This window comes from Leuciscus leuciscus (genome assembly GCF_965113295.1).
Source record: "Leuciscus leuciscus genome assembly, chromosome: 20".
NCBI classification, from domain to species: domain Eukaryota; kingdom Metazoa; phylum Chordata; class Actinopteri; order Cypriniformes; family Leuciscidae; genus Leuciscus; species Leuciscus leuciscus.
This window is the reverse complement of record NC_138744.1, coordinates 14,555,818-14,581,709: the sequence shown is the minus strand read 5'-3', so window position 1 is coordinate 14,581,709 and position 25,892 is coordinate 14,555,818. Positions and strand designations below refer to the sequence as shown.

The following is a 25,892-nucleotide window of genomic DNA, read 5'->3' as shown; positions in this document are numbered from 1 at the left end:
TTACATAAACACCCACACCCAGCCCTGTTAGGAAATTAGAAGAGGAACGAAACAGTATTGGGAATGTTGCGAGTTAGATTCAAACCCACGTTGTCGGTATTAGTACCGCAGCTCAATTTTTTTGAGTTCACTGTGTCAGGGTTTCCCAAACTGGGGATTGTGAGGGAATTGCAAAGGTTTTGTGAGTGGATCATATTTAAAAATATATAAAAAATCGAAATAAAATACATACTTAAAAAAAATTACAAAGATAATTTTTTGTTTACCTGCATGTCATGTGACCATTAACCGACATCAGAGAACCACAAAAATGTAAATGTGTTGTTTAATTATTGAAATATTAACTTAAAATCTCAAAATTTCAAGTAAATATTTAGGGCTAAGGGGGTTGGAACTTGGATGACAAAAATAGTTGGCAGTCTCTGCTCTAGGCTATTACAATAGGAGTAACCTACTGTAATTTACGTTTGATGTTTGAGACATAAATCAGTGAATATCTGCTCACTTCAAACCTTCATTCATTGGAAACGCTGACCTTATCGTTTCAGAAGAGCACTATTTATCTGAAGGACACTACAGAAAACACTATATCCCCTTTTCTCACTCTGTCCTTCATATTTTTTTCAATTAATTGATTCTCTCTTTCTCTCAAGGTTCCTCTTTGAATTTCTTTTGCTCTCTTTTAGTTATCAGATATATGGTTTGTATTGGAAGGTAAATAGTGAATGTAACTGCTAGTGATAAGATCTATCTTTTCCTCATTAGCAGTTTCACAAGTGTGTGTCTGCCTTGTACTATTTTGAGGATGTGTGTTAGTTGACTACAGGAAGCTGAGTACACTACTTGGGTTTTGTTTTCACACCAGTGTGGCTAAAGGCTAACGTTAGCAAAAGGCTTTGTTACTGTACTGTATGTATACTGTAATTTTTTTTTTAAACTTTCGTCCAACCAAGGGAAGTCAAAATTGTCGTTTCTGGACAATTTGACCCTTTGCAGGGAGTTTGATTGACAGGCGATCTGACCAACCATAATCCGCCATCTGACCAATCCGCAATTTTTGTCCGACAAAGCAGTCAGAGGGCCCTTTCACACCTACCTTGTTTGGTCCGGATTTTGGGACTTTTCAGTTTGATCAAAATTACAGGTGTGAAACCTCCCCCAGACGAAAAGAGGTAGTCTCGGTCCGGATCAAACTGATCAAATGTTTGGTTTGTTTCTAGTGTGAAAGCATTTTCTGTAAGGTTCGGACTTTCAGACCATTTACAAGAAGTTCCGGTGGTTCTCGCAGGATTACTTGCAGTCTTCTCCTCCTCTCCTGCCGGCGACGATAAAATGTTCGCACAACGAGTACGTTCATTTGGCGAATTTGAACTAGCCTCGAGTATAGTTGGTGCTGCAGGTAGTAATGCCGTAATAATAACAGTATAGTGGCAACGATATGCGTCTGCTCATTCATTCTTGTCAAAGTTACCCGCCGAATTGACAATACGCTGACGTCAGACGCACGTCCGTTCACAAACATTCGTTTGTGAGAACATGGTGTGTGGCTTGAGAGCGGGATGGCTTGTCGGACATAGCAACAGTAACTAAAGGGGGCGGGTCTTTGCGAACGGTCAGTTGACTGGTCAAAACATTTCTAATTCGCAACGTTGACCAACACAAAGTGACTTTTGTGTGAGCTGTTGCTTTATACATCGCTACACTATTGATAATGGACAATGGACATTATCCATTGTAAATTTATACATTTTCACAGAAAATGTGCTCCTTTTCACTGTATTGACAAAAAACATACTGAGACATTTTTCTAAATATTTTCTTTTGTTTCACAGAAGAAAGTGATTGAGGTTTGGAACAACATGAGGTTGAATAAATGGTGATGAAATGTTCATTGTGGGGTGAACTAATCTTTTTAGATCAGAGGTAGGGATCGAAAAACATCATTACCTCAGTATAAAAGCTATAAAAGTAATGGAAAGTGCCCACCATGACAGAAAATGTGCAGCTGGAATAACTGTAATAACATCAGAATTAAGTCTGTGGGTGAGAGACTGCAGAGACATTGACAGAGTGTTCATCCAGGAGTGCTTTGAAGCATCATTGAGGCCCATGGCGTGTACACACACACACACACACACACACACACACACACACACACACACACACACACTCCTGTCTAACCACTGCGACATTTTGACAGATACAAAAAAGACACATCGATGTCTTCTTTTCTCGCTCTGTCACGCACACACACACATGCACTAGTTCATTCGGTAATAGATTGACTGCGCAGGTCACGTCCTGCATAAGAATAGCTGCCAGCCCCCCTCCTCACTCATCTGTGCTAATCTGCCGCTCCTGTGGAGAGATAAAGACCCAAATTCTTCCTCTCATCTTCCTGCCGCTCAATTTTGTCCTCTAATGATGTCCTCTCTTGTTCTCCTCCTCTCTTTCCGCCCACTCTCTCGTCCTCCTCTTTATTTCCACTTAAACGACTAGAGGAATACGGCAGGATATTGATTTACGTGTGTGCATAGATTTGCTCACGTGTCTGCAGAGAGTGATGAGTGTTCATTTGAGTGGAGCATCTACTGGACTTGCTTTAAACAACATGTAATGGAGTTCGCAATGCCTTCAATTTCCATAATGTGGCATATTTATGCCTTTAAGTGGGAAATAATGTAGGATGGAACTTATATGTTGTCAGGTTGTTTCTGTGGGATGGAGTTCAAAAGAGACACATCACCAGATAATGACATGAAAACAGGAATAAACGTTTTTTTTAGCATTCAGTTCTGTTCCACATATCACACCTCAAATAAAGCATGAGAGAGCTGATAAACCCTCTGTGAGACTGCATTGCACAGACATGTCCTCCTGTCAGATCTCCTAAAGGCCTATTATTGGATCTGTGGGAGTGTTTGACATATATAGATTTTTTTAGGACAGATTTGGACCTGTGTACAGATGTTATTTGTTGCTTTCGTTAAAGGAATGTCTCATGACAATTCTGTCATCTACTCACCTCCATGTTGTTCAAAACCAGCATATTTAATTTATTAAATAAAAATTATTTTAAAAGTAGATATTTTTCCTAGGAAAATGTATGTCCTTGCGTATGCCCTTTTCCATGAAATGTAGGTTAGTGGGTACTGTGTTTTTCTTTTTCTTTTCACGTTCATTGGTTGTAAATGAGCATCATGGACATTCTGCAAAATTTTGTGATCCACTGACAAAAATATAAAAATATTTTTATATAAAATATTTAATATAAAATATATAAAATATTAAAATATTTTTGTTGACCCGTCCCTTAAAATAATCAATTACAGTAGTGGTTCTCAACCAGGGGCCCTCAGGAAATTTCCAAAGGGCTGCAGGATGAAATAAAGTATTTAAATGAATAAAATATTGTTAATTTATTAAAATAAGCTAACTTAAATCTAAATTAAAATCAAGATGTGAACTGAAATCTCATATAACTCAATTTAACTTGTTTGTTTTAATTGAAGAACATACAATTCTGGAATACAGAACATAACTTCTAGATTCAAATATGTTTCATGGTTCATTCATTTAATATATTACAATAATTTATGATGTTAATAAATTCAATATATATATACAGTACAGGTCAAAAGTTTAGAAACATTACTATTTTTTATGTTTTTCAAAGTTTCTTCTGCTCATCAAGCCTGCATTTATTTGATCAAAAATACAGAATTTTTTTTTAATATTGTGATATATTATTAAAATTTTAAATAATTGGTTTTCAATTTATTATACTTTAAATTATCATTTATTTCTGTGATACAAAGCTGAATTTTCAGAATCATTACTCCAGTCTATCACATGATCCTTTAGAAATCATTCTAATATGATGATTCATTATCAAAGTTGGAAACAGTTCTGCTGCTTAATATTTTTTCATAACCTGTGATACTTTTTTAGGATACTTTGATGAATAAAAATAAAATTAAAAATTTAAAAATTTAAAAAAAGAAGCACATTTTTTAAAAATAGAAATCTTTTGTAACAACAATATATACAGGTCAGTAATTCGGGGGCAGTAATTTTTTTTTCTTTCTTTTTTCGAAATAAATTAATACTTTTATTCAGCAAGGATGTGTTAAATTGATAAAAAGTGATAGTAAAGAAGATTTATATTATTATAAAATATTTTTTTATTTTTAATAAATGCAGTTCTTTTTAACCTTTTATTCATCAGATATATTAGGCAGCAGAACTGTTTCCAACACTCATAATAAATCAGAATATTAGAATGATTTCTAAAGGATCATGTGATAGACTGGATGTCACATGTGACACTGAAGACTAGGGCTGTCAAAATTGCTCAAAAATGACGTTCGAATATTCCCTCTAAAAAACACACGAATATTCGAACTATTTGAACATCTGGTTGCGCATTTTTTCAATGACGCGCATTACGTCAATAACAGGACAAATTAATACAAAGAGACATACATAACTTGTATAGGTAGTTAATTTAAGTTTAAACATATTTGACAATGTATTACCAACACAAAACCAAGTAAATAAACTAATGGCCAAGACCGCAGACCTCAGTCTCGCTCACTCGCAGGCACTCTCTCTCTCTCTCTCTCTCTCTCTCTCTCTCTCTCTCTCTCTCTCTCTCTCTCTCTCTCTCTCTCTCTCTCTCGCGCCCTCGCGCTCACGCTCTATCTGCTCATAACGGTTTAAATGAACAACAATAAGCACATGTTGAGTGCTGATCAAGAGTTTTGTGCAAGCAATTTAAGGTCGCGACTCTTGCCCCAAATATAGCAGGCTTCATTCAGTGATTGAAACAAATGTATTAACATTAATTGAAGTTTTACAGTATAGAACCGACATTGAAAGCTCCGAGCGAGCTGTGCTGTGGGAAACATGGAACTTTTCTGTTTAACTTTAAATAAAACGAGGCACACAATTCCGAGAAATGTGACAACAAAGAACTTTTACCCTGAGGTTCATAAAAAATAAAGTGCTATTAAAAAAGAAAAAGGCTACTTACATTATTGGTGCTTGTATTAAAAAAAGGAAAAACTGACTGCAATTTATTCCATTGTCTTTTAGTGCACTGTCAACTTTCAGCAGTGACGCTGTGCTAGACAGTGCGACTCGTGTGACCTGTCCCTCAAGCCTGGTTTATACTCGACGCGTCCGCACGAGCGCGAATCGCCCCTTATCGTTTCAAAGAATAGTACAACGGCGAGCGCGTCGAGTATAAACGCCTCGTCCGTTTGGGGGAGGTGCGCGCGCAGTCTGCGGAGACTCGCGCTGCGGAGACAGGCTAAAGTATAAACAAGGCTTCAGGCAGCGCGCGCGCCCACTCGCAAAGCAGACAGCCGCGCCTCTGCTTCCGCGGGCGTGTTTTTCCATATTCGAAATTCACATTCGAATATTAATTTTCACGTTCGAATTTCTGTTTTTTAAAACTATTCGAATATATATTCGAATTTAGAATATTCGTTGACAGCCCTACTGAAGACTGGAGTAATGATCCTGAAAATTCAGCTTTGCATCACAGGAATAAATTATTTTTTAAAGTATATTCAAATAGAAAACTATTATTTTAAGTTGTAATAATATTTCACAATATTACAGTTTTTTTTTTGTATTTTTGATCAAATAAACGCAGCCTTGATAAGCATTAGATACATTAGAGAAAAAGTAATGTTTCCAAACTTTTGACCTGTACTATAAGAAAGATTTTTCACAATCGAGTCAAAAAGGTTGAGAACCACTAACGTACATTTGTTATCTCAACCATAAATGTAACTAAATGAATGTTCATGTTTCACAGTTTCAGTCTGATCTTTATGTGTCTTAACACATATTAAGCCATTCAGTGGCTTTGTCTTAGATTATTTAATCAAAACGGAAAGCACTGCTATCCCACAGCAGTAACAGGAAGATCAGTATTTTAAGATGGCTGCTGCAGCGGAGGATGCTGATCCACATGAGCCGAGAGCCGATCCTGCAGATGCTGATGTAGAGCAATACTTGATTAATGATTGAACTGGGGAAAAATGTTAAAGAAAGGTTTCCTATACATCGCCAAGACCAAGAATATGCCCCCTACACACTTTTTTGGGCAGTAATCATAATATTTCAAGAGCTTTACTTTGTTTATCCGTAGTGTGGAATAAAAGTTGTAGGCAGCCATGGAAAAAGACACATTTAAGGACAAAAAAAAGCCTCATTCCACTGGAGGCATTGTCAGTCTTACAAATGATCACGGAGTTGGTTAGAGGTAATCAGCAAATCAGTTACGAATATTGCCTGACCTACTGTAATTAATATTCATGAGCTAGACAAGATTGATAATGTGCCTCACCCAACTTTTCAGATTGTGCCTTAGTCCCTGGCTAAAATGTGTATTCGATGTATGTGTTTGCATCTGGAAGATGTCATCTTTAGAGCATTTTCTCTTTGCATCCACTGATGAATATTAGAAGGAAATTATCATTTTGAATGTATGCGAAGTCACATCCTCCCAAAGTTACCTATATATAATTCTTGTTTACGGGGAGCCAGTGTGTAATTGTTTGTTACCTCTGTGTGCATGTAGACTTTCTGAAGCGGCAGTTGGAGCAGTATGTGCGGAAGTTGGAGGTGCCGGTCAAGGTGGTACGGATGGAGCAGCGCTCGGGCCTGATTCGCGCTCGGTTGAAGGGGGCGTCCATCTCCACAGGTCAGGTGATTACCTTCCTGGATGCCCACTGTGAGTGCACAACCGGCTGGCTTGAGCCTCTCCTCGCTCGCATCAGACTTGACAAGTAAGCACTACTACTTCTAAGATGCAATACTTTAAGGATTATACTTGCTTGAAAAAGCATAGTGTATATATATACACACACACACTTTTAATAAATTATTTAAATAAATATCAACTTAATATACTACATATTAATGAATATATTTTCTTTTGGAGTTGGTAAGGTTAGGGTCATGGTGTTTTCTTTTAGTGTAAAGGCTAATTTGTAGTCTGTAGTAATAATAATTAGCTTTATATAAAAACATTAAAGTTTAACTTCACGGATTTTCAACCTGCTTTGTATTGTTGCAATGTTGTAGGTAGTATTTGTAAATTAATGTAAATGTTCACTAATTTTCCGTGTTACCTGGACCGAGAAATTCACATTTATTTGTCAGCAAACGTCCACCGGACGATGCATAACACGTCACCTGGCTGACTTTTGACAACAACAGAGCTTTCATGAAAACTTATTAACAAAACAGTTATTCTGTCAGGACCACTATCGTCAAATACGATTGACAGTTAGCATACAGTTTGGATTGGCGGTATGGTTCTGTTCAGGGCAAGAACTCCTTGCACATCCATACAGCCTAGCATGATTAGAGCAGGGAGATCAGCAATAACCCCCCTTAGGGTTAACAGAACAGAACCAACATTATTTGTATTGCAGATATCATTAATTCAAGATTTTAATGTACAACACAATTTGAGAATTTAGTCTGATTCAAGGGGAATAGCTTGATAGCTGCTGATAATACTGAAGGAGCTTATATATGGATGCTGTGATAGGCGTCATATTGCTATAGGTAGACGTGGATCAGCTGGGAGTCAGCTGATGCAAGTTTGACTAAAGTGACCTGCTAGAACTAACGCTACACTTGATTTGTAAGAGTTTTATCACTGAAAAAGCTATCATATTTTGTTTACTCTTTATGGTAAAAAAAATTATGCATTATGGTAAAAATGGGCAGAATTGTCAGAACTGCAGTTTTCCCCAGCTGGGAAGTATATATATCAGATATACCCCCCCCCATAATTAAAGCATAAAGACTTCTCTTTTTTTTTCTGATTTTGTTTCAGTGGTTGTGAAATAGCATTACACTGGTCGATTGATATCTCTCTCATATATGCGGTCACAAGCACAAAAAAGTTACACCCACATGCACATGCCTTTTATTTAATTTCTGCAATTTGTGGTGGAACATAGAAACAAACCAGTCATTTTCACACTTTCTTTTCCGCCATTTTGGCATGTTGGTTTGCAGAGAGCTGAGCGATCTATAGCTCTTAGAGTTTAGTGTTTTTTTCCCTGTGCTTTAGTATTACAGTTTTGTAGTTTGGTTTCACCTCAGGCTGCATTTGTGCTCGAAATGGGGAACTTGTAGGGTATAGAAACATGAACTCACTTTTATCTGAATTTGATTCTTTGAGGATTTATGTGCAGAGAATATCTCCTCTCTTCTAAACATGCGCACATGCCCACATATACATGCTGATTCTCTGTGTTGTGTTGCCTCGGGCGGCCTGTTGGGGCATCATTAGCTGAAGCTTCAGTCTGCTGAATTTAGGAGAGGAAAGTGTGCCTGCAGTGCGTGTGTGTGTGTGTGTTATCCATCCTCATTGCCTGGGTTAGCATCACAGCGGGCTGCTTGGTGCTGATTGATGACACAAGTTTAGCGAGACGTCCCCTCTGATTTGTGTCTGCATCTGTTTGAGTAAAGAGAGGTGTGTCTGTCGTGTGCCAGCTGAATTCAAAATAAAAAGGGCATTCTGTGGCGGACAAAACTCATTTATTCTGGTAGTTGAGGCTGTCTTTGTGAAAGCAGTGAAAGTGCACAGCTAATATCTCTTTTGTGTTTGTGTTTCATAGGAAAACCGTAGTGTGTCCCATCATTGACGTGATCAGCGATGACACATTTGAGTACATGGCAGGGTCTGATATGACATATGGTGGGTTCAACTGGAAGCTGAACTTCCGCTGGTATCCGGTACCACAGAGAGAGATGGACCGCAGGAAAGGAGACAGAACGCTGCCTGTCAGGTAACACACAAAATGCTTATTATGCGGTCAGATCAAGATTGAATAGGATTGGTAGGCTTATAGGGATTGTTGACCTAAAAATGAAAGTTCTGTCATTATTTACTCACTCTGATGTCATTCCAGACCACTGTGCTTTTATTTTCCCCATGAAACGCAATAGGAAAATAAGGACAAACACAGATAAAGCAGCATAAAAGTAGTCTATGCTACTTATTAGGGTTGGGATTCTTTAGGCACTTCACAATCCGATCAATTACAATTCTGGGAGTCACGATCCTCGATTCCAAAACGATTCTTGATCTACTTGTTTTCCTTATTAATTAATTAGTTTTCCGACTCAAAAATCAGGTTTTTTATTGACTAAATTCTGTTCTTTTGAACTTTGTTCATCAAAGAAGGCTAAAAAGAATGTTTCATGGCTTCAACAAAAATATTAAGCAGCACAACTGTTTTGAACATTGATAACAATAAGAAATGTTACTTGACCACCAAATCAGCATATTAAAATGATTTCTGAAGGATCATGTGACACTGAAGACTGGAGTAATGGCTGCTGTCAATTTTTTTTTTTAAATTTTTTAATTGTAATAATATTTCAAAATATTATAGTTCTTACTGTATTTTAGGTTAAATAAATTCAGCATAAGAGATATTACTGACCTTTGAACTGTAGTGTAAGTTTGTGAGATGAACAGACCCAAATTAAAATCATTATAATATTTTCCTCCAGTAAGAAGTTTAGACTGACGTGAGATTACCGGACAGAATATTTTATGAGAAACATTTATATATTCAGTTATATAGTGTTTCCATGGGCAACAGACATTATTGTGAAAAATCTGACTGCTGAATGCTGTGATTGACTAATCATGAATCTAGAAGTACTCCAGAGACCTGTATAATAAAATGAATATATGGGAATATTGTGTATGTGTAATATTTTCAGTGTAACAAATTAACAGTAAATTTAATTACTTTTTTTATTATCTCTTTTTTGATGAATTATTTCACCAGGCAGCCAAGAGTAAAGATATTTTTACACAAAAATTAAACATACAAAGTAAGCTAAGCAGCATCATTCTGAGAAAATGGGTCTCATTAACTAAGCATGCGTACGCACTAATTTGTGCGTGAAATTCTCCCGTGCATACAAATACGAAATAATCCACACAATTATTAGTGAATGAGGCCCATTTACCTTTTTTCTAATATGCAGTGTGGCCATGTGACAATGTAGTGTACTACTTTTTGTAATTGTTTGTCACAATTGTTTTACACATTAGTATTCCATTTCAAACCGCTTCTTTTCAGAGGCGTAATTTATGATCCTTTTAGAAACCTTTTACCATTTTTTTAACGGACAGTAAAAGATATGGCATATGAAAATAATAAGGGAGAAGTGATATAGATGTCACAAGCCAGAATTGAAATTGCATTGCCTGCAGGAGCACCACGACACAATGAATCAGAGCATTTGTGTTAACCACTAGGCAATGGCTCAAATCTGTAAAGGCCTTTTAAATGTAAATTCAACATTTATTTTTTACTTTCCAAAAAGGTATTTTACATGCAACTTAAAGCTACGGAATATAAAAGTGTTTCTCCAGCCCTGCAGCTAAACACTAGAGTTAACACACAGATGAGGGAGTTTTAATCCACACGAGCACTTTGCCAAGAGGAGAGTGTGTTTACCTGCTCGCCGTATAACTACAGGAACAGAGTAGCTCTTAGCTTTCTGCTGCTTGATTTCTTTAGAGATCCTGTGTTTTTCAGAGCTCAACGTTCAGAACGTTCTGAAGCCACACTTGTATCCCCCCCACACACACGACCCCTCGTTTGCTTTATCTTCTTTTACTTCAGTGCTTGGTTTTCTGCACTGCAGTGCAAAGCAGCATGAAAACAACTTGAGAGCATAACAAAAACAGGTTCTTACTTGAGGAAAACATGCCTGTAAATGAGATGTGCTGCAGGGGATGGATGGAAGGAAAACAGGAAAGAACTGCTGAGGGAAATGGACAAACAAGAGTGAAAGATATTTAAAGAAGGATATGCTGTTGCCAAAATAGGCACATGCAAACATGTCATTTCCATTGAAGATCCCGTTCCTCTGAATGACACGTGACGTGCTTGTTTGTGACGGAGTGAACTGGAGAGGAAGAGCTGCTTTTATGAGATATGATCATTCCCCTGAAGGGCCTGTTTTTGCATCATAGAATTAAACACTTGTGTGTGTTTTTTGTTTTGCATTGTTTATCAGGACCCCCACCATGGCAGGTGGTCTCTTCTCCATAGACAGAGATTATTTCCAGGAGATTGGCACATACGATGCAGGGATGGACATCTGGGGAGGAGAGAACCTGGAGATCTCCTTCAGGGTAAGTCTCACCCCCGAGATTAAATCATTCAACCACCACCGCAATCCTACCCACAATTCCACTTTTGCATATATAGTATGCAGTTCTGGTGTTATTGACGATTCGTTCATGCTCTGAGAACTAATATGTATCCGTGTTGATCAGATTTGGCAGTGCGGGGGGACACTTGAGATCGTCACATGTTCTCACGTCGGTCACGTGTTCCGTAAGGCGACGCCGTACACGTTCCCTGGTGGAACTGGGCAAATCATCAACAAGAACAACAGGCGGCTGGCAGAGGTCTGGATGGATGAGTTCAAGAACTTCTTCTACATCATCTCACCTGGTCAGTCACATTACATGCTACACATCTGCATCCATACACAAGACGCTTCAAAAAATAAAGATGTGTATGGTAACTACGGGGCTATGTAAAATATATTTTGGCAACTTTCTAGGTTTATTATTTGTCATTTCCCCCCCCTGATATCGTCGATAATCTGATTGTTAAAAATCGACATCGGGGCACTTGCGAGATATCGTAGATATATACGATAATATCGTCATATCGACCAGCCCTAAGTAAGACACAATATTGCAGCTTTTTGAAATAACGTTTCCTTATCTCCTCTCTCAGTCACGTCTCTTTGCCATTCCCTGTCTCGGTCTCTTTCTATGGCTGTCTCTCTATCTCTGTGTCTTTCTCTTTAATGTGGTGTGTGTGTGTATTATCAGCGCTCTTGGGCACTCGAGCCATATTGACTCAGAAGGAGATGTTGGATAATAGATATTAATGTCACTGTCAATAGTGTCCAGTGCAGCTCAGAGCTATCTGTGTGACTGTGTGCGTATTGTGTTATTCTTTCCCTCCTCTATACTAATGCCTCTGTGGACTCTCTCCTGATTATTAGTGCTGCAAGGCAAGTGTTTGAACAAAACCCTAACAATAAGTATCAAAGTTCAGCATGTATCTCGTCCTTTATTGTTTGTGCTACAGGCAGGAATGATTCCTCGAGTCAGGCCGCTTGTGAAGGAGAGGTGTGCTAAAACATTTTTAAGCGATCAGACTTTTGTCTGGGGAACAATAGAGCGGTTTAATTGAAGGAGAGATCTGAACCAAACATCCTACAAACCACTTTGCGAAGCCGTAGCAATCCAGAGCATTGCATAGCAACATGCTAAATACCACCTTAGCACCCAAAAACGCTAGAATCATGGTGGAAAAACAAAATGTCTAGCTTTATTCACCATTTTACATATTCTGTGTACGTTTCTTTGTTGCAGGTGTGACTAAAGTGGATTATGGAGATATCTCTGTCAGAACATCCCTGAGACAGAGACTGCAGTGTAAGCCGTTCTCCTGGTACCTTGAAAATGTCTACCCAGACTCCCAGATACCGCGCCACTACTACTCGTTGGGAGAGGTCTGTATTACACACTCTCTCTCTCTCTCACTCTCACTCACACACACACAAAGACAAACGTACACATGCTGTGCTTATAACAAAAAAGGGAAAGCATTGCAGAGTGTGATAAACACATATCTGTGTGTGTGTGTTAAAGAAGTGCAGGTGTGAATTAGCGAGGGAACACTCTTTTTCTCGGGTCACAGGAATTGATTGTTGTTGTTTTTTCATTCCAGTCACTGTGTTCAGGAAATGAGAGGCATTTATTCTCTCCTAGTCTGCTCTCCCTCTGTCATCATCTTGTTTCCTTTTCCGTCTCTCACCCTTTCGTTCCATCTGTCCATCGCTGCCTCTCTTTATCAGACACTCTAATGAATAAAACATACATGTCATCTCTGATGTCTGAAACTCGCTGAGAACGGAGTCTGTCTGTTCTCCTGACTGGTTAAGGCTCTATCTTCCTTGTGCTGCCCACGGTTCATTCACTTTTAGCTCATCCTTGTCTCTCCTTGCTGCTGATGGTGACATTGTGAGGTGTAGGGCAGGACACTGACAGAATAATATATGGAGGATATGACATCATAACGATGATCCACATGTTGCCAGTTACTCCCCAAACGCACAGCAATACACTGCCGTTCAAAAGTCTGGGGTCAAAAAGGTTTTTAATGTTTTTGAAAGAAGTCTCTTATGCTCACCAAGGCTGCATTTTTTTTAATCAAAAATACAGTAAATACAGTAATATTGAGAAATATTTTTATTACAATTTAAAATAACTGTTTTCTATTTAAATATATATATTTTTAAATGATTTATTCCTGTGATGGCAAAGCTTAATTTTCCGCATCATTACTCAAGTCCTCAGTGTCACATGATCCTTCAGAAATCATTCTGATATGTTGCTCAAGAAACATTTCTTATTATCCATGTTGAAAACAGTTGTGCTGATTAATATTTTTGTTGAAACCCTGATTATACATTATTTTCCAGCAATCTTCGATGAATAAAAAGATTTTTTTTAAAACAGCATTTATTTGAAATATAATTTTTTTGTAACAATGTAAAAGTCTCTGATCAATTTAAAGCATTCTTTCTGTGAGGGAGTGTATCAATTTCTCAATTAAAAAGAATCTTAGTGACTTTTGAACAGTAGTGTGTGAAAATAAGGTTTAGGAGCTGGGACAATAAGATAAAGCAGAAAGCATGAGAGGCTAGGGCTGGGTAAAAATATCGATTTTACGATAATTTGCATGTTTCATTTGAATGATCTCAGTATTGATTCTTAAAATCCCAAAATTGATCTTTTACTCTATGCCCAGGGCTGTACATAAACTTTTTTTTGCACATAGCACTGGTGGTCCACCTTTCAGAGGTTGAAAGTGTTCCCATGGGTCCTTGAAATCCTTGAAAGTTTGTGAATCTGAAAAAAATGTTTTCAAGGCCCTGGAAAGTTTTTGAAAATAAACATACATAGAGACAGGTCCTTGAAAGTGCTTGAATTTATTTTGTGAAATAAGTTTTCTGGAAAAAATTCCATATTCACTCCGGTCCCCTAATGTGTTATTTCGCCAACACTTCATGGCCTATGCATACTAGCTTGCTTGATTTACACTAGATTTGATTAAGCGCATTTACGCGTTGCGTTACGTTTAGTGTTTCCCGCATGAGGTACTTTATGTTGTACGTTGCCATGACGTTCACGCGCGCATGAAACTACCATTGTACCTCATCGTTTGTTGTTGGACACAACAAATGTGTCCCCACATTAAGTCCTTGAATTTGATGGTATTGGACCTGGAAAGTCCTTGAAAGGTCCTTGAATTTGAAGTTAACCAAGGTGTGGGAACCCTGTTTGTAACACAGGCCACACAATTGTAGCACAAGTTTAAAATGTCTGTTTGTTACCATCTCTGAAAACATCCACAAATAGTGCAGTCCATCACTTAAACATGCATGTGACTGACAAAGGACATTATGTTCTAAACAGGGCGCACAAAATACAAACCTTGACAAAAAATGTTTTCAGAAAAACATTTTCTTTGTTTGCCAAAAATGGTGAACATAACTTAACATTAAGCCAATTTTGTTTATATAATCCAATACTAATCACAATCCAAACATCCACCCGGTTTGGTTGAGCACTTGAAAATACTGCTTCATTTTTCCTACTTTTACCCAAAGTAGGCTTTTGTGAGCAGTCTTGAGTACACACATCATTCATACTGATAGCCAGAGGGCGCCTTTGAGCAGAAGTGTTCAAGGGTTCAAGTGAGACTCATAGAAGTCATAAAACTTGTGACGTTCCAGGAAATTCCTTATATGGACAAAGGCATCCAGGATATCGCTGCATCTGAATAACATGCAGACATTTTGATTGATGAAACATGAAGACAATTAACATGCGATTAAGATAATATATGGTTTATGTGTTCTTCTGACATCTGGGGTATTTTCATTACAATAAAGTATATTTATAATGCTAGTCGACATAGCCTTTATCACTGTATAGAATACTATAAAAAAACAATTTCTGCCTACATTGTGACATGAAGCCACATCAGATCACAAAAGCAAGTTATTTCAAACACTTGACTTTATGAAGTTTGAAGTAAAAATATGTCATTAAATGTTCTAATTTGTTGTGTAAATGCTTCTCATTACAAATTTAGAGATGTTTGGCGCGTTGCTTAAAAAAAAACAAAAAAACTTGTGCTTTCATAATCACATCAAACCGCATTTTCAGTTTAATTTTGGTTAATTGTGCAGCCCTAGATTAACCTCACACACAAACAAGCACACAAGTGCTCGCTTCACACAAACATGCAGCTCTGTTTTACACACATGCGAAACTGTATCACACGTGTGCTACTGTGGTAAGTTTATTTTTTCATAGCACTGTACAGCCCTGTCTATGCCTATTTTTGTAACTGCTTGAAAACGTATGATGATACCCAGCCCTGTGAGGGGCTGTGCATTCCAGTCATTTAACCTCACTTTGTTTTAAAAAACGATTGGATTTTTTCTTACAGCCAAGTATTAAATCAGTGTTTACATGAAACATTGACTAAATATAATAGCATGCTGCCAGTGAAGCTGTTAAATAAGTTTGTCATGGTTTAAGCCCCACTGATCTTGACGTTTGTGTAACTCAGTGTTTTGGATGAAAGCAGTGAGCTGTCTTTCCCTTCATCCGCTGTCTTTCATCAAGTACACATTTACGTGCGTGTTTGTGTATTTGATTGGCACGGTTGACTCTGTTCGTCGATACTCCCCCCACCCCCACCCGGTGTGCGATAAGCTTTGGGTAATTAACCATGTTTCACACTCAGACAGAGACGTGACTGTTTATTCATGCAGGAGAGCTGCTTGAGTGTGTCTAATCTATTAGTGTGATCTGTCCGATTGCAGATCCGTAATGTGGAGACTAACCAGTGTCTGGATAACATGGCCAGGAAGGAGAATGAGAAAGTGGGCATTTTCAACTGCCACGGCATGGGCGGCAACCAGGTCAGCTCCTCATCTCTTTCTCACTTTTAAAACACTTATTTAGAGTAATGATGTTGATCTTTACAACAGGTTTGACACTGATGTATTGTGACCTTTTCCACCTGCTCAGGTTTTTTCGTACACAGCCAATAAAGAGATCCGAACTGATGACCTCTGTTTGGACGTGTCCAAACTCAATGGCCCGGTTATGATGCTCAAGTGCCATCACTTGAAAGGCAACCAGCTCTGGGAATATGACCCTTTGGTAAGTGTATCAGGGTCATGAAAAACCTGGAAAAGTCATGAAATTTTAAATAGGAGTTTTCAGGCCTGGAAAAGTTTTGGAAAAATAAATAATCCCAGAAAGTTTTGGGAAAAGTCATGGAAATTTGTTTAAAAATATTTATATAATGGAGTATATTTTTAAGTGATAATATTGGTTAAACTACAATATTTAACGTTCATCTTACAGACCCTTTATCATTGGAGCATGTTTTATGAGATTGTGCTGGTTTTAACCCTGTGAGAAACCTTTTTAATTCAGTTAAAGGTGCAGTATGTTATTTCTCAAAGTCGTTGCTGAACAATGTTGATATCTGAAATCAACCCAAACAAACACACCCCTCTCTTCATTGCTCTCTTCACCCTCCAAACCTAACCGCCCTGCTCCGAGTCCGTCTCGAACCGTGATCTCTGGCGGGTGCACTAACCAGGATGCAAAACAGTAAACACTGCATTCTCTAGCAGTCATCAGCCTGCACAACTCTCACTACCTGGCCTCCTTTACACACGCAATGCAAGAGTCTATTTATCGTAGCAGAAGCACAACAAAATAATGCTTCACGAAAAATAAAAGCGAAGATGATGAACGAACAACAAGGAAGCGCAAAAAAATGTAACATACATACACAAGAGTAAATGCCAACAATAGTTTGCTGTTATTGCCAACAGCACAGCAGCTCCAGACAAACAATGACATTTAAAACCAGTGTTAATAAACCAGAGTGGAATAAAGCAACCTCAGCGTCTGTTTTCAGGCCTTCCTGTTTAGCTCTCTCCAGTGCTGGAAAGCTTTTCTAAAATTAACGTGGATCTTAAAGCTCTTTTGTAATGTCTCTCAGCCATCTCTCTTTCTACAGTCTTTCTTCAAATCTGCCTCTTGCTCGTTCTCTCTCCTCCACCGTCATACGGCCCCTAATGCTGACTAGCTACACTTTTGTTGTTGTGTGTCTGGTTGTGTTGTTCCTACCAACGTTCCGACAGCATTTTTCAAATATCGCTTACCCCACCTTTAAATCTTTTGAAGACGTTTTTTTACAAAGTTAACCCAAATATAGTTTATATTTCACAAATATTTCACTCAAAAGTCATGGAAATGTATTGGTAGAAATGTGTATGAACCCAGGTATATATAGTATGTGCTGCAGATCGCAAAATCACATTTACAGTAATGCTCTTACTGTTCAATGGGGCAAGGCATTGGATAAATCTTAAAATGAACATTTTGAATGTATAGCCACAATACTTAAACATTGTAAGTGTTATGAGACTAGAATTGCTTACTAACCTTGTCTCAACTCATGTCATGTCCATGTAAAGCAGGGGTTGCCAACCCCGTTCTTGAAGGGCTTCCTTCCTGCATACTTCACTTCCAACCCTGCTTCAACACACCTGCCTGGTATTTTCAAGTATTTCTGAAGACACTGATTAGCTGGTTTAGGTGTGTTTGATTAGGATTGGAGCTAAACTCTGCAGGCTCTCCACAAGCAGGATTGGCTACCTCTGATAAAAAGCCTTTTGCATGATGAGCATAAAGACACCTAAAGGATTGCAAAAAGGGCGGACTTTGACAACTTTACTGTTGAGATACAAATTTTTGTATAGATTGTTGAAGAATTAATTTGTTGTAACAAAGAAATACAAGCTTCTGCTTTTAACCTGTTCTTGAATGCTTTCCCCCTAGACTTCTACTGCAAGTCAAATACTGTAAATGTTGGATTTTACACACTGACAAGTGAAAAAGCTGTTTGTGATAATCAACAACATGCCCCAGATGTTGTTGATAGAGCTTAATTTGTTTTGAATCCAGAATACTCCCAGAACGTGCCTATTGTCTGATCCTAGACAACCCCTAATCTAGATGTTCCTAGCAATCCCGAATACCTTGTATAGCTGTACTCTAACTATAATTAGAACAGGCCAGGTTTCAGTCCTACTCATGCAGGGCCAATTTCCTGCAGATTATAGCTCCAACACACCTGCCTGGAAATTTCTAGTGATCCTGAAGGCCTTGGCTGTGTCCAAAATCCGTAATCATGGTAATCTATTCCATTAAAAAGGGCACCATTTGAGGGGACAGCGATGTGGTGTCCGAAACCATAGTGGATGTTATTAAGTTGAGCAAATCACCATTTGAAATGAACATGGTGCTTCAAATAACGATTGCATCAGTTACATTGTTACCCCACTAGGTGGCGACAAGTGACTGTTAATTTTTTGTTGTCATTGAATCATTCATTCAAGAGATTCATTCAAAAAGGCTGATATATCCAGTAATGAAATAAGTGAAGTCTTTGAGCGAGTCATTGAATCATTCATTCAAGCCAATTTAAATAAAAAACTATTCATACTAATTTGTTAAATATTTTAAAATAGACTGCAGCAATTAATATTTTTTCAGAAACCTCTAGTAATTTACATGTTATTTTATTTAGGTTGTCTGTTCAGAATCGTGATCTCTATTTGAAACAAAAAATCATGATTCTCAATTAATCCAGAAAATGTGCAGCTCTAGCACTCATTCAATCCCATAATGCTCCGCATCAATGAGTGTCCAACTGATGTACACTCAACGGCTAGGAAATACCCATAATGCACTGTGAGGGTCATGCGTAATGAATTCCCTCGTCTCGCCAGAAGAAGGCTGGCCCAGTGTGGCAGAGTTAGACACCCCTGGACTAGGAGCCAAACCTTGCAGTAAGGTGGACCTCAAGAAGATCAGACGTCCAGGGTTATCAGGGTGAAACATTAAAATATAATTTTTCTGGGTAACAACAAAGGCAACCATCAACAATGTTGTCAACCAAAACATTGTGCCAATCCACCATTCTGCTCATACATTGAGATAATTTATGCTTGTTTATGTTCCTTGACAGTTCTTTGATGCATATGCGCTTTTGACTCTTGCTTTTCACCTTTAGGGTGTTGATGGCCTCATATATGTCATATAACATCAAAGACGGTCAGCTAACCCTTTAAAGCTGTCTGTCTGCAGGATGTCCACTCATCCTTCTCTTGTAATGTATGTGCATGAACATCCACCCTGCGGCTTCCCTTATAAACACTATTGGAGGGATGCTAGTTTAGTTAGATCAAATCACCTCTCAGTCAATCTTAAAAATACATCGCTCAATTTTGGTATATGACTAAAACGCCACTTCAGGCCTTAGGAAAGTGAATTAGCCGAGGGGAAGAAAGAGGAATATTGCTTTTTACATTTAGCTGCTGTTGGTTTAAAAAGATGCCTGTTACTCCAAAGCCTCCTCTTCCTCCTCCTCCTCCTCTTCCTCCCCCTCCTCGCCCCAGATTCAAAGCCCCCACCATGCTGGCCGCGCGCCCGGAGAGACGGAAGGCTGCACAGAATAGAGAACTCGAGCAGAGACTTTCCACTGTCAGATAAAGGTTCTGTTTTTCTTCTGGAGAGAGAGAGACAGATAGAGTGGAAGGAAGGGAGATTCAGAGTGAGCGAGATCAGGAAAACGCTTGCCAACAAGAGCACCTCTCCTGCATGCATTACCATACATTACCATCGCTGGCTCATCGACGTGTGTGTGCGCCCTCACACCTTACGTCTTATAGGTTCTACCGCTATCCTAATTGTATCTGTGCAGCTTAATGCTTCCCGCTAGACTGAAACTCTAGAGCACTCAGCTCACCCAAGGCCCATTACACACACTCACACACATGCTCCACTGTAAAGCAATCCCTGTGCATCGACAATTTGTCTTTGCCCTGGAGCGCACAGGTTGTCCAGCCTTGCGTGTATAGCGCAGAGTGGCATATTGCTTACTATCAGTACTATTATATTACACTATGAATCCTGAGCACAGAAATACCTGGATGACCTACTGCATTTGCCTGAATGTGCAGTATAAATGCATGAGATCCCACAATGCAATGTGCTTAACTTGAACTTTTTTTGTCTAGTGTGACAAATTAGGCATAATAGTAGACATGATTTTTCATTTCCACTGATAACCACTAATAAAACCACTAATTTGATTGGACCGCCGAACGTTACCAGATAACCGGATTAAATCAGCGGAATTTGCAACAACAATGTTCAATACATACAAATTTTCCTGCGAACCCATAAATGGAAAGAAGAAACAACTGTGGATGTATTATTTTTAAATGTTTATATTTTATGCGTCTGTTTGTGTGTGTATTTTTGTGTATTATATTCTACTTTTGTTTTTTACTCCTGCAGAAGCTGAGTCTGATACACGTGAACAGTAATCAGTGTTTGGATAAGGCGTCTGAAGATGACAGTCAGGTGCCCAGCGTCAAGGACTGCACCGGGGGCCGCTCGCAACAGTGGCTCCTCCGCAACGTCACACTGCCCGAGATATTCTGAGACCGCACACGGATGGACAGATGGACAGACTCTCACAGCGACGCTGATGGAGAGAGAGCGTGAGAGAGAAAGGACTGCTTTCCTCTCAATCATGGTGGTCTGCCTTCAAAATGATCTAAAAGAACAGAACCGCATATGTATATGAATCTCCCCATCACTCCACCTTGCAGAGGAAGAAAAAAAAAAAACGAGGGAGAGGAAGACTTGTGGAGAAAGAAACTTGAGTTTGATGCCCTTATCCTCCTCGTCCGAGGAGCAGTGGACATTTTGGTTATGTTTACGAGAACGCCTCCCTTTTAGAGTATCAATGTGTGCGTGTTTATGTGTGTGTGTGTGATTGGAATGTGTGAGTCACAGTGTTTTCCACAGGAGTTTCAGAGTTTTTTTTTATTTAAGTATTTTTCAAGCCTTGTAGAAGTGAAGGGTATCTAGCACATGAAGGAGAGGCTGACGTGTGATTGAGTGCATGTGTGTGCATGTGAGATTTCAAGCGTCACATCAGGATGGACGTTACAGTGGTCTGCTATCCATTAGAAGCAGGGGCTCCCCCTACTGGCCACTGACACATGCTGAACTGTCTATCAATCTGTCTCAGTCAGTGGACTACCTACAATCAATCACATATAGATCTATAATCAATGAACGTGATGAATGATCATCTAGGACGTGTTTCATATCGTCAGTGTTCATGTAACTTTTTTTTTTTTTTTTTTTTTTTTTACAGTGGTTGAAACTTTTTTGGGTTTCTGCATTTTTGAGTGCCACGTACAAGCACTTTTCACTTGTTTGGTTTTGTTTGTTTTAGAAATTTGTTCGAGTCTGTCTATTAAAGGTATGATGGTAATTTGACACGCAGTGTCAGGACTGTCCTGAAGTTGCCCCAAAATTGTTGCCTTCCTCTGGATTCCAGCCCTTCTGCCGACATGGGTTACCCATAAGCACGTGGGTTGATCGGGAAGAGATGGATCCTCTTCTGTCATATCATCCAATAGTAAAAGGGCTTGGTCTCACTGTGTACATGCATGAGAAAGAACTCTGTAGTCTGATATCTTTCTTTGTTTACGTTCACTTTAAATTGTTACTGATTTTTGTGTAGAATTCATCATTCATTCATTTGAAGCGGACTGTGTGAGGCACTGGAAACTGCTCACCACGTTCATCTGATGTCTGATAGCATAAAGAGATTGGCCTGCATTTCAGATTCATGCATTTCATTCTTCTGAATTTATTTTTAAATGGTCCAACATTTAATTTCAGTCGTGATGGTTGGACAATGAAAGTGAACCCCTCTGTTTTGAGAGTTGTCATGTGGAATCAGGAATCGGTTGTGATTTTTGTTTCCCCCTAAACACTCTTGTCTTGACCCTGTCTAAATACTTCTAATGATCTGTACTCTTTGTCAACGAGAAAAAATATTCTAAATAAAGATTGTACGTTGTGAGATACTAAATTGTAACAATGTGAATACAGATTCTAGATTCTAAAAAAGAAATTCTAAAATTTTCACACAAAAAAAAAAAGGTTCTAAATTTTACATCTTACTAAACTGTAAGATTGTGGATTCTAAATAACAATTCTATATTGTGAGATTCTAATTCTAGAATTCTAATTGTATGTTTGTAAATGCAGATTCTAGATTTTTTTTAAAAGATTCGAAATTGTATCATTCATATTCTAAATAAAAGGGTGGTTTCAATGCATAGGTTGGGTGAAGATCTTGCAAGCATTTGGACAGGGCCTCAACATCATCTGTGTGTGAACAAGTGTGTGTGTTTATATTTGTCAAAGGGATGTCTTTTGTTTTTGTCTTCTATGTTTAATTGAGGAGGGTCTGGCCTGCTGATTGGTGGGTTAGAGAGCCCTGTGTTGAGATGATCCACAGAAATAAACCACAGAAAGTTTACAGTCCAACTTCTCCATTAGCATTTATGATCTTTGTTCATGTGCGCACACACACACACACAGTTTCATGGTTAAACAAACTGATCCACAAATCCAAAATCATGCTGCTATATCACTTTATTATTAATAAACATGTTTATTGAGAAATGCTAAGTTTGATTTAGTTCCATGGCAGTGGTCATTAGGTTGTGACGCAGTGGGGCACCATGAAAGGCTGTCATAGCACTATTGTGCTGGATATTTAAGCTTAAATATGATCAAAATGATCACAACTTTCATAATTCTTCAAAAGTGCAAGATTCAAACTGTTTCATGGTTAGAGTTTTGCCTTGCTTTGGTTTGTCTCTTGGTGGTGTTGAAGCATGGGTGTCATAGACCTTCTCAGATAGTCAGGTTAAGGCCATGGTGCTAAAGTAAAAAAAAACACACAAAAAAAACCCCTGTCTTTGTTTTGATTGCAGAACATTTCATTTTACTCAGCTTTTGCTCAACTCTAAGATCTCACACCACTGCACTCAAAAGATTAAAGCACTGACAAAAACACTAACGATCTAATTAGCCAGTGTTTGTTTGCCTTGTGGAAACTGAATAGGATAAACTCATTAAAAGATATTCTATTTCCATCTTTAGTTAAAGATTAATATGAAAGTAATTTTTTAAACTAGGATACTTCCAAGTATATTAATAGTTGTTGAAAAGAAAATAGCATCTTTTAGTTTAGCGAATTATTAATATTAAATGCAGATTTTAATAAAGTACCAGACAAGATCCTGCTTTTAATATTCAGTATCTCTGTTCCTGAGCCTGAATGTTTGGTTTCCCCAAAATCATTTCCTCTTTTCAAACTGCTGATTTTTCTCATGTACTACATTTGTGTTATGAGGCAGATTAGAAGACTTGGTTTGCTGAATTAGCTGGAACAGTGACTAGTTAGTAGCGTAAGGTTTGGAATTAACTGGTAATATATGTTGTTTATGTAATAATTGCTGCTATTCATGACCTTTGAAACAACTTTTATCACTGCATATAGGCATTCAAAAAAGCATTAGGCTATTTCAGTTTTAAACAGTCAGTTATTTCATTAAAATATTTTCTTCTTTTGACAGACAAAAAAAAAAAAAAAAAAAACTTGGATATTAATCAGAAACCGAAGCCACTCGTCCTGATGTTCATAATGCTCATTTAACAGGTGAGAGATCCACTGCCTTACAGTGGTCAGGCTTCTCTCACTTGCACTGCACCCGAGATAGAGATAGTCAATAGCCCAGTTCAGTGTAATTGAGAAAGAGTGAATGGCAATCGATTTCAATCCCACCTCAATCTATTCTGAGGTGGTGCAATTTATAGCTTTCTGATATGATGGTGTGAGGAATGGCAGGTAACGTGTGAACTCATCAGAGGGCATCTGGGGTCAAAGGAAACATTCCCGATTCAGAGGCTACATCCTTCCTATGCGTCCGTTTCCCCGGCAATGAAGGATACAACAGATGGATGCTTCACCATAGATGTAGAAACCACATTCCACCGCTCCAGGCACGTCGGCGCGCCCGCCATCTTGCAACGGTCAGCGCGTCGTCACTCGCAGTAAGAATCAATGATGCCACAACATTGCGCAGGTTCTGGTTTTGAAACCGCCGAGATTTAAATTCCCGAAGAAATGGGATTACCTTTCACAGGTGAGAATGTGTTGGTTTGTGTTAATTCAATATTACATGTTTTTCCTATGGTAGGCTATTTTTAATGTTTTTACTCTTACTACGGTAACTTGTTAATGTCTGACGCCTAACCTTTGTCTTGTATTGTGTAAGTTTAATAAAAACATCTGTTGTAAGTTAGATATTCATACATGTGTACAGTCAAAGAGTATATCAGAATTCTTACGACTGATCATGCCCAAACGCGAGTCAGAGACAGTTACAATGTTCACAGTCGGTGTTTAAAATCTGCTCCAGTCGTTGAAAAGTCTGTAAGTGTGTTCAGTTCAATCTTAGAATGTTTCAGCTAGTTGTTAAGTGTGTCCCCGGCTTAATGAAATTCTGCAAAACACGGTGTAAATAGAAACCTTTGATGCTTTCAAGACAACAGTGCAATCACCAAAATCTGTATCGTCAATACACTATTATTACGGAAAAAACTGATCCTAGACCAGCAGTTATGTGCAGCTCTCCCCTCGAAAAGCAAAGTTACTTATTGACTGAGGCATAAACGCTTTAAACGTCAATAATTTGAACATGACTGTGAATATTCAGAGGTTTAAGATCAACTCAGGAATTTTGTTCTGTAATGCCTAAAAATATATTCAGTGGGTTACAACATCCAATTCCCTAAATAAGCCTGATAAAATTCTTCAATTTTACACTGAGTTTCTTTATCCAGAAAGATACAGATGTACCCAATTGAAAATTCAGTTTTATTAAAACAATTTTAGTTCTGCATTTAAACAAAACACACTTTTTTTTTTGTATTTTACATAATAATAAACATAAAACCATGCTATATATATATATGTATATATATATGTATATATATATATATATATATATATATATATATATATATATATATATACACACACACACAGTGGGGAGAACAAGTATTTGATACACTGCCAATTTTGCTGGTTTTCCCACTTACAAAGCATGTAGAAGTCTGTCATTTTTATCATAGGTACTCTTCAACTGTGAGTGATGGAATCTAAAACAAACATCAGAAAAGCAGAACTTAATATTTGGTACAGAAACCTTTGTTTGCAATTACAGAGATCATACGTTTCCTGTAGTTCTTGACCAGGTTTGCACACACTGCAGCAGGGATTTTGGCCCGCTCCCCCATACAGACCTTCTCCAGATACTTCAGGTTTCAGGGATGTCGCTGGGCAATACGGACTTTCAGCTCCCTCCAAAGATTTTCTATTGGGTTCAGGTCTGGAGACTGGCTAGGCCACTCCAGGACCTTGAGATGCTTCTTACGGAACCACTCCTTAGTTACCCTGGCTGTGTGTTTCGGGTCGTTTTCATGCTGGAAGACCCAGCCACGACCCATCTTCAGTGCTCTTACTGAGGGAAGGAGGTTGTTGGCCAAGATCTCGCAATACATGGCCCCATCCATCCTCCCCTCAATACGGTGCAGTCATCCTGTCCCCATTGCAGAAAAGCATCCCCAAAGAATGATGTTTCCACCTCCATGCTTCACAGTTGGGATGTTGTTCTTGGGGTTGTACTCATCCTTCTTCTTCCTCCAAACACGGCGAGTGGAGTTTAGACCAAAAAACGGCATAGTGTGT

At 38.4% G+C, this 25,892-nt stretch overlaps 1 protein-coding gene across 2 annotated transcripts in view; it reads left to right on the top strand.

The window, feature by feature from the left end:
- The window catches only part of galnt1 (UDP-N-acetyl-alpha-D-galactosamine:polypeptide N-acetylgalactosaminyltransferase 1), a 102,290-nt gene extending 79,672 nt beyond the window's left edge, over positions 1–22,618 (top strand). For both annotated transcript variants that reach the window (XM_082149646.1, XM_082149647.1), the window contains 8 exons: positions 6,596–6,803; positions 8,655–8,825; positions 11,083–11,200; positions 11,345–11,525; positions 12,464–12,603; positions 15,994–16,092; positions 16,202–16,336; positions 20,561–22,618. In XM_082149646.1, the coding sequence (XP_082005772.1) occupies positions 6,596–6,803; positions 8,655–8,825; positions 11,083–11,200; positions 11,345–11,525; positions 12,464–12,603; positions 15,994–16,092; positions 16,202–16,336; positions 20,561–20,707 (1,199 nt within the window). In that variant the 3' untranslated portion in view covers positions 20,708–22,618. The remainder of the gene's footprint in view (positions 1–6,595; positions 6,804–8,654; positions 8,826–11,082; positions 11,201–11,344; positions 11,526–12,463; positions 12,604–15,993; positions 16,093–16,201; positions 16,337–20,560) is intronic.
- The last annotated feature ends 3,274 nt before the right edge of the window (positions 22,619–25,892 follow it).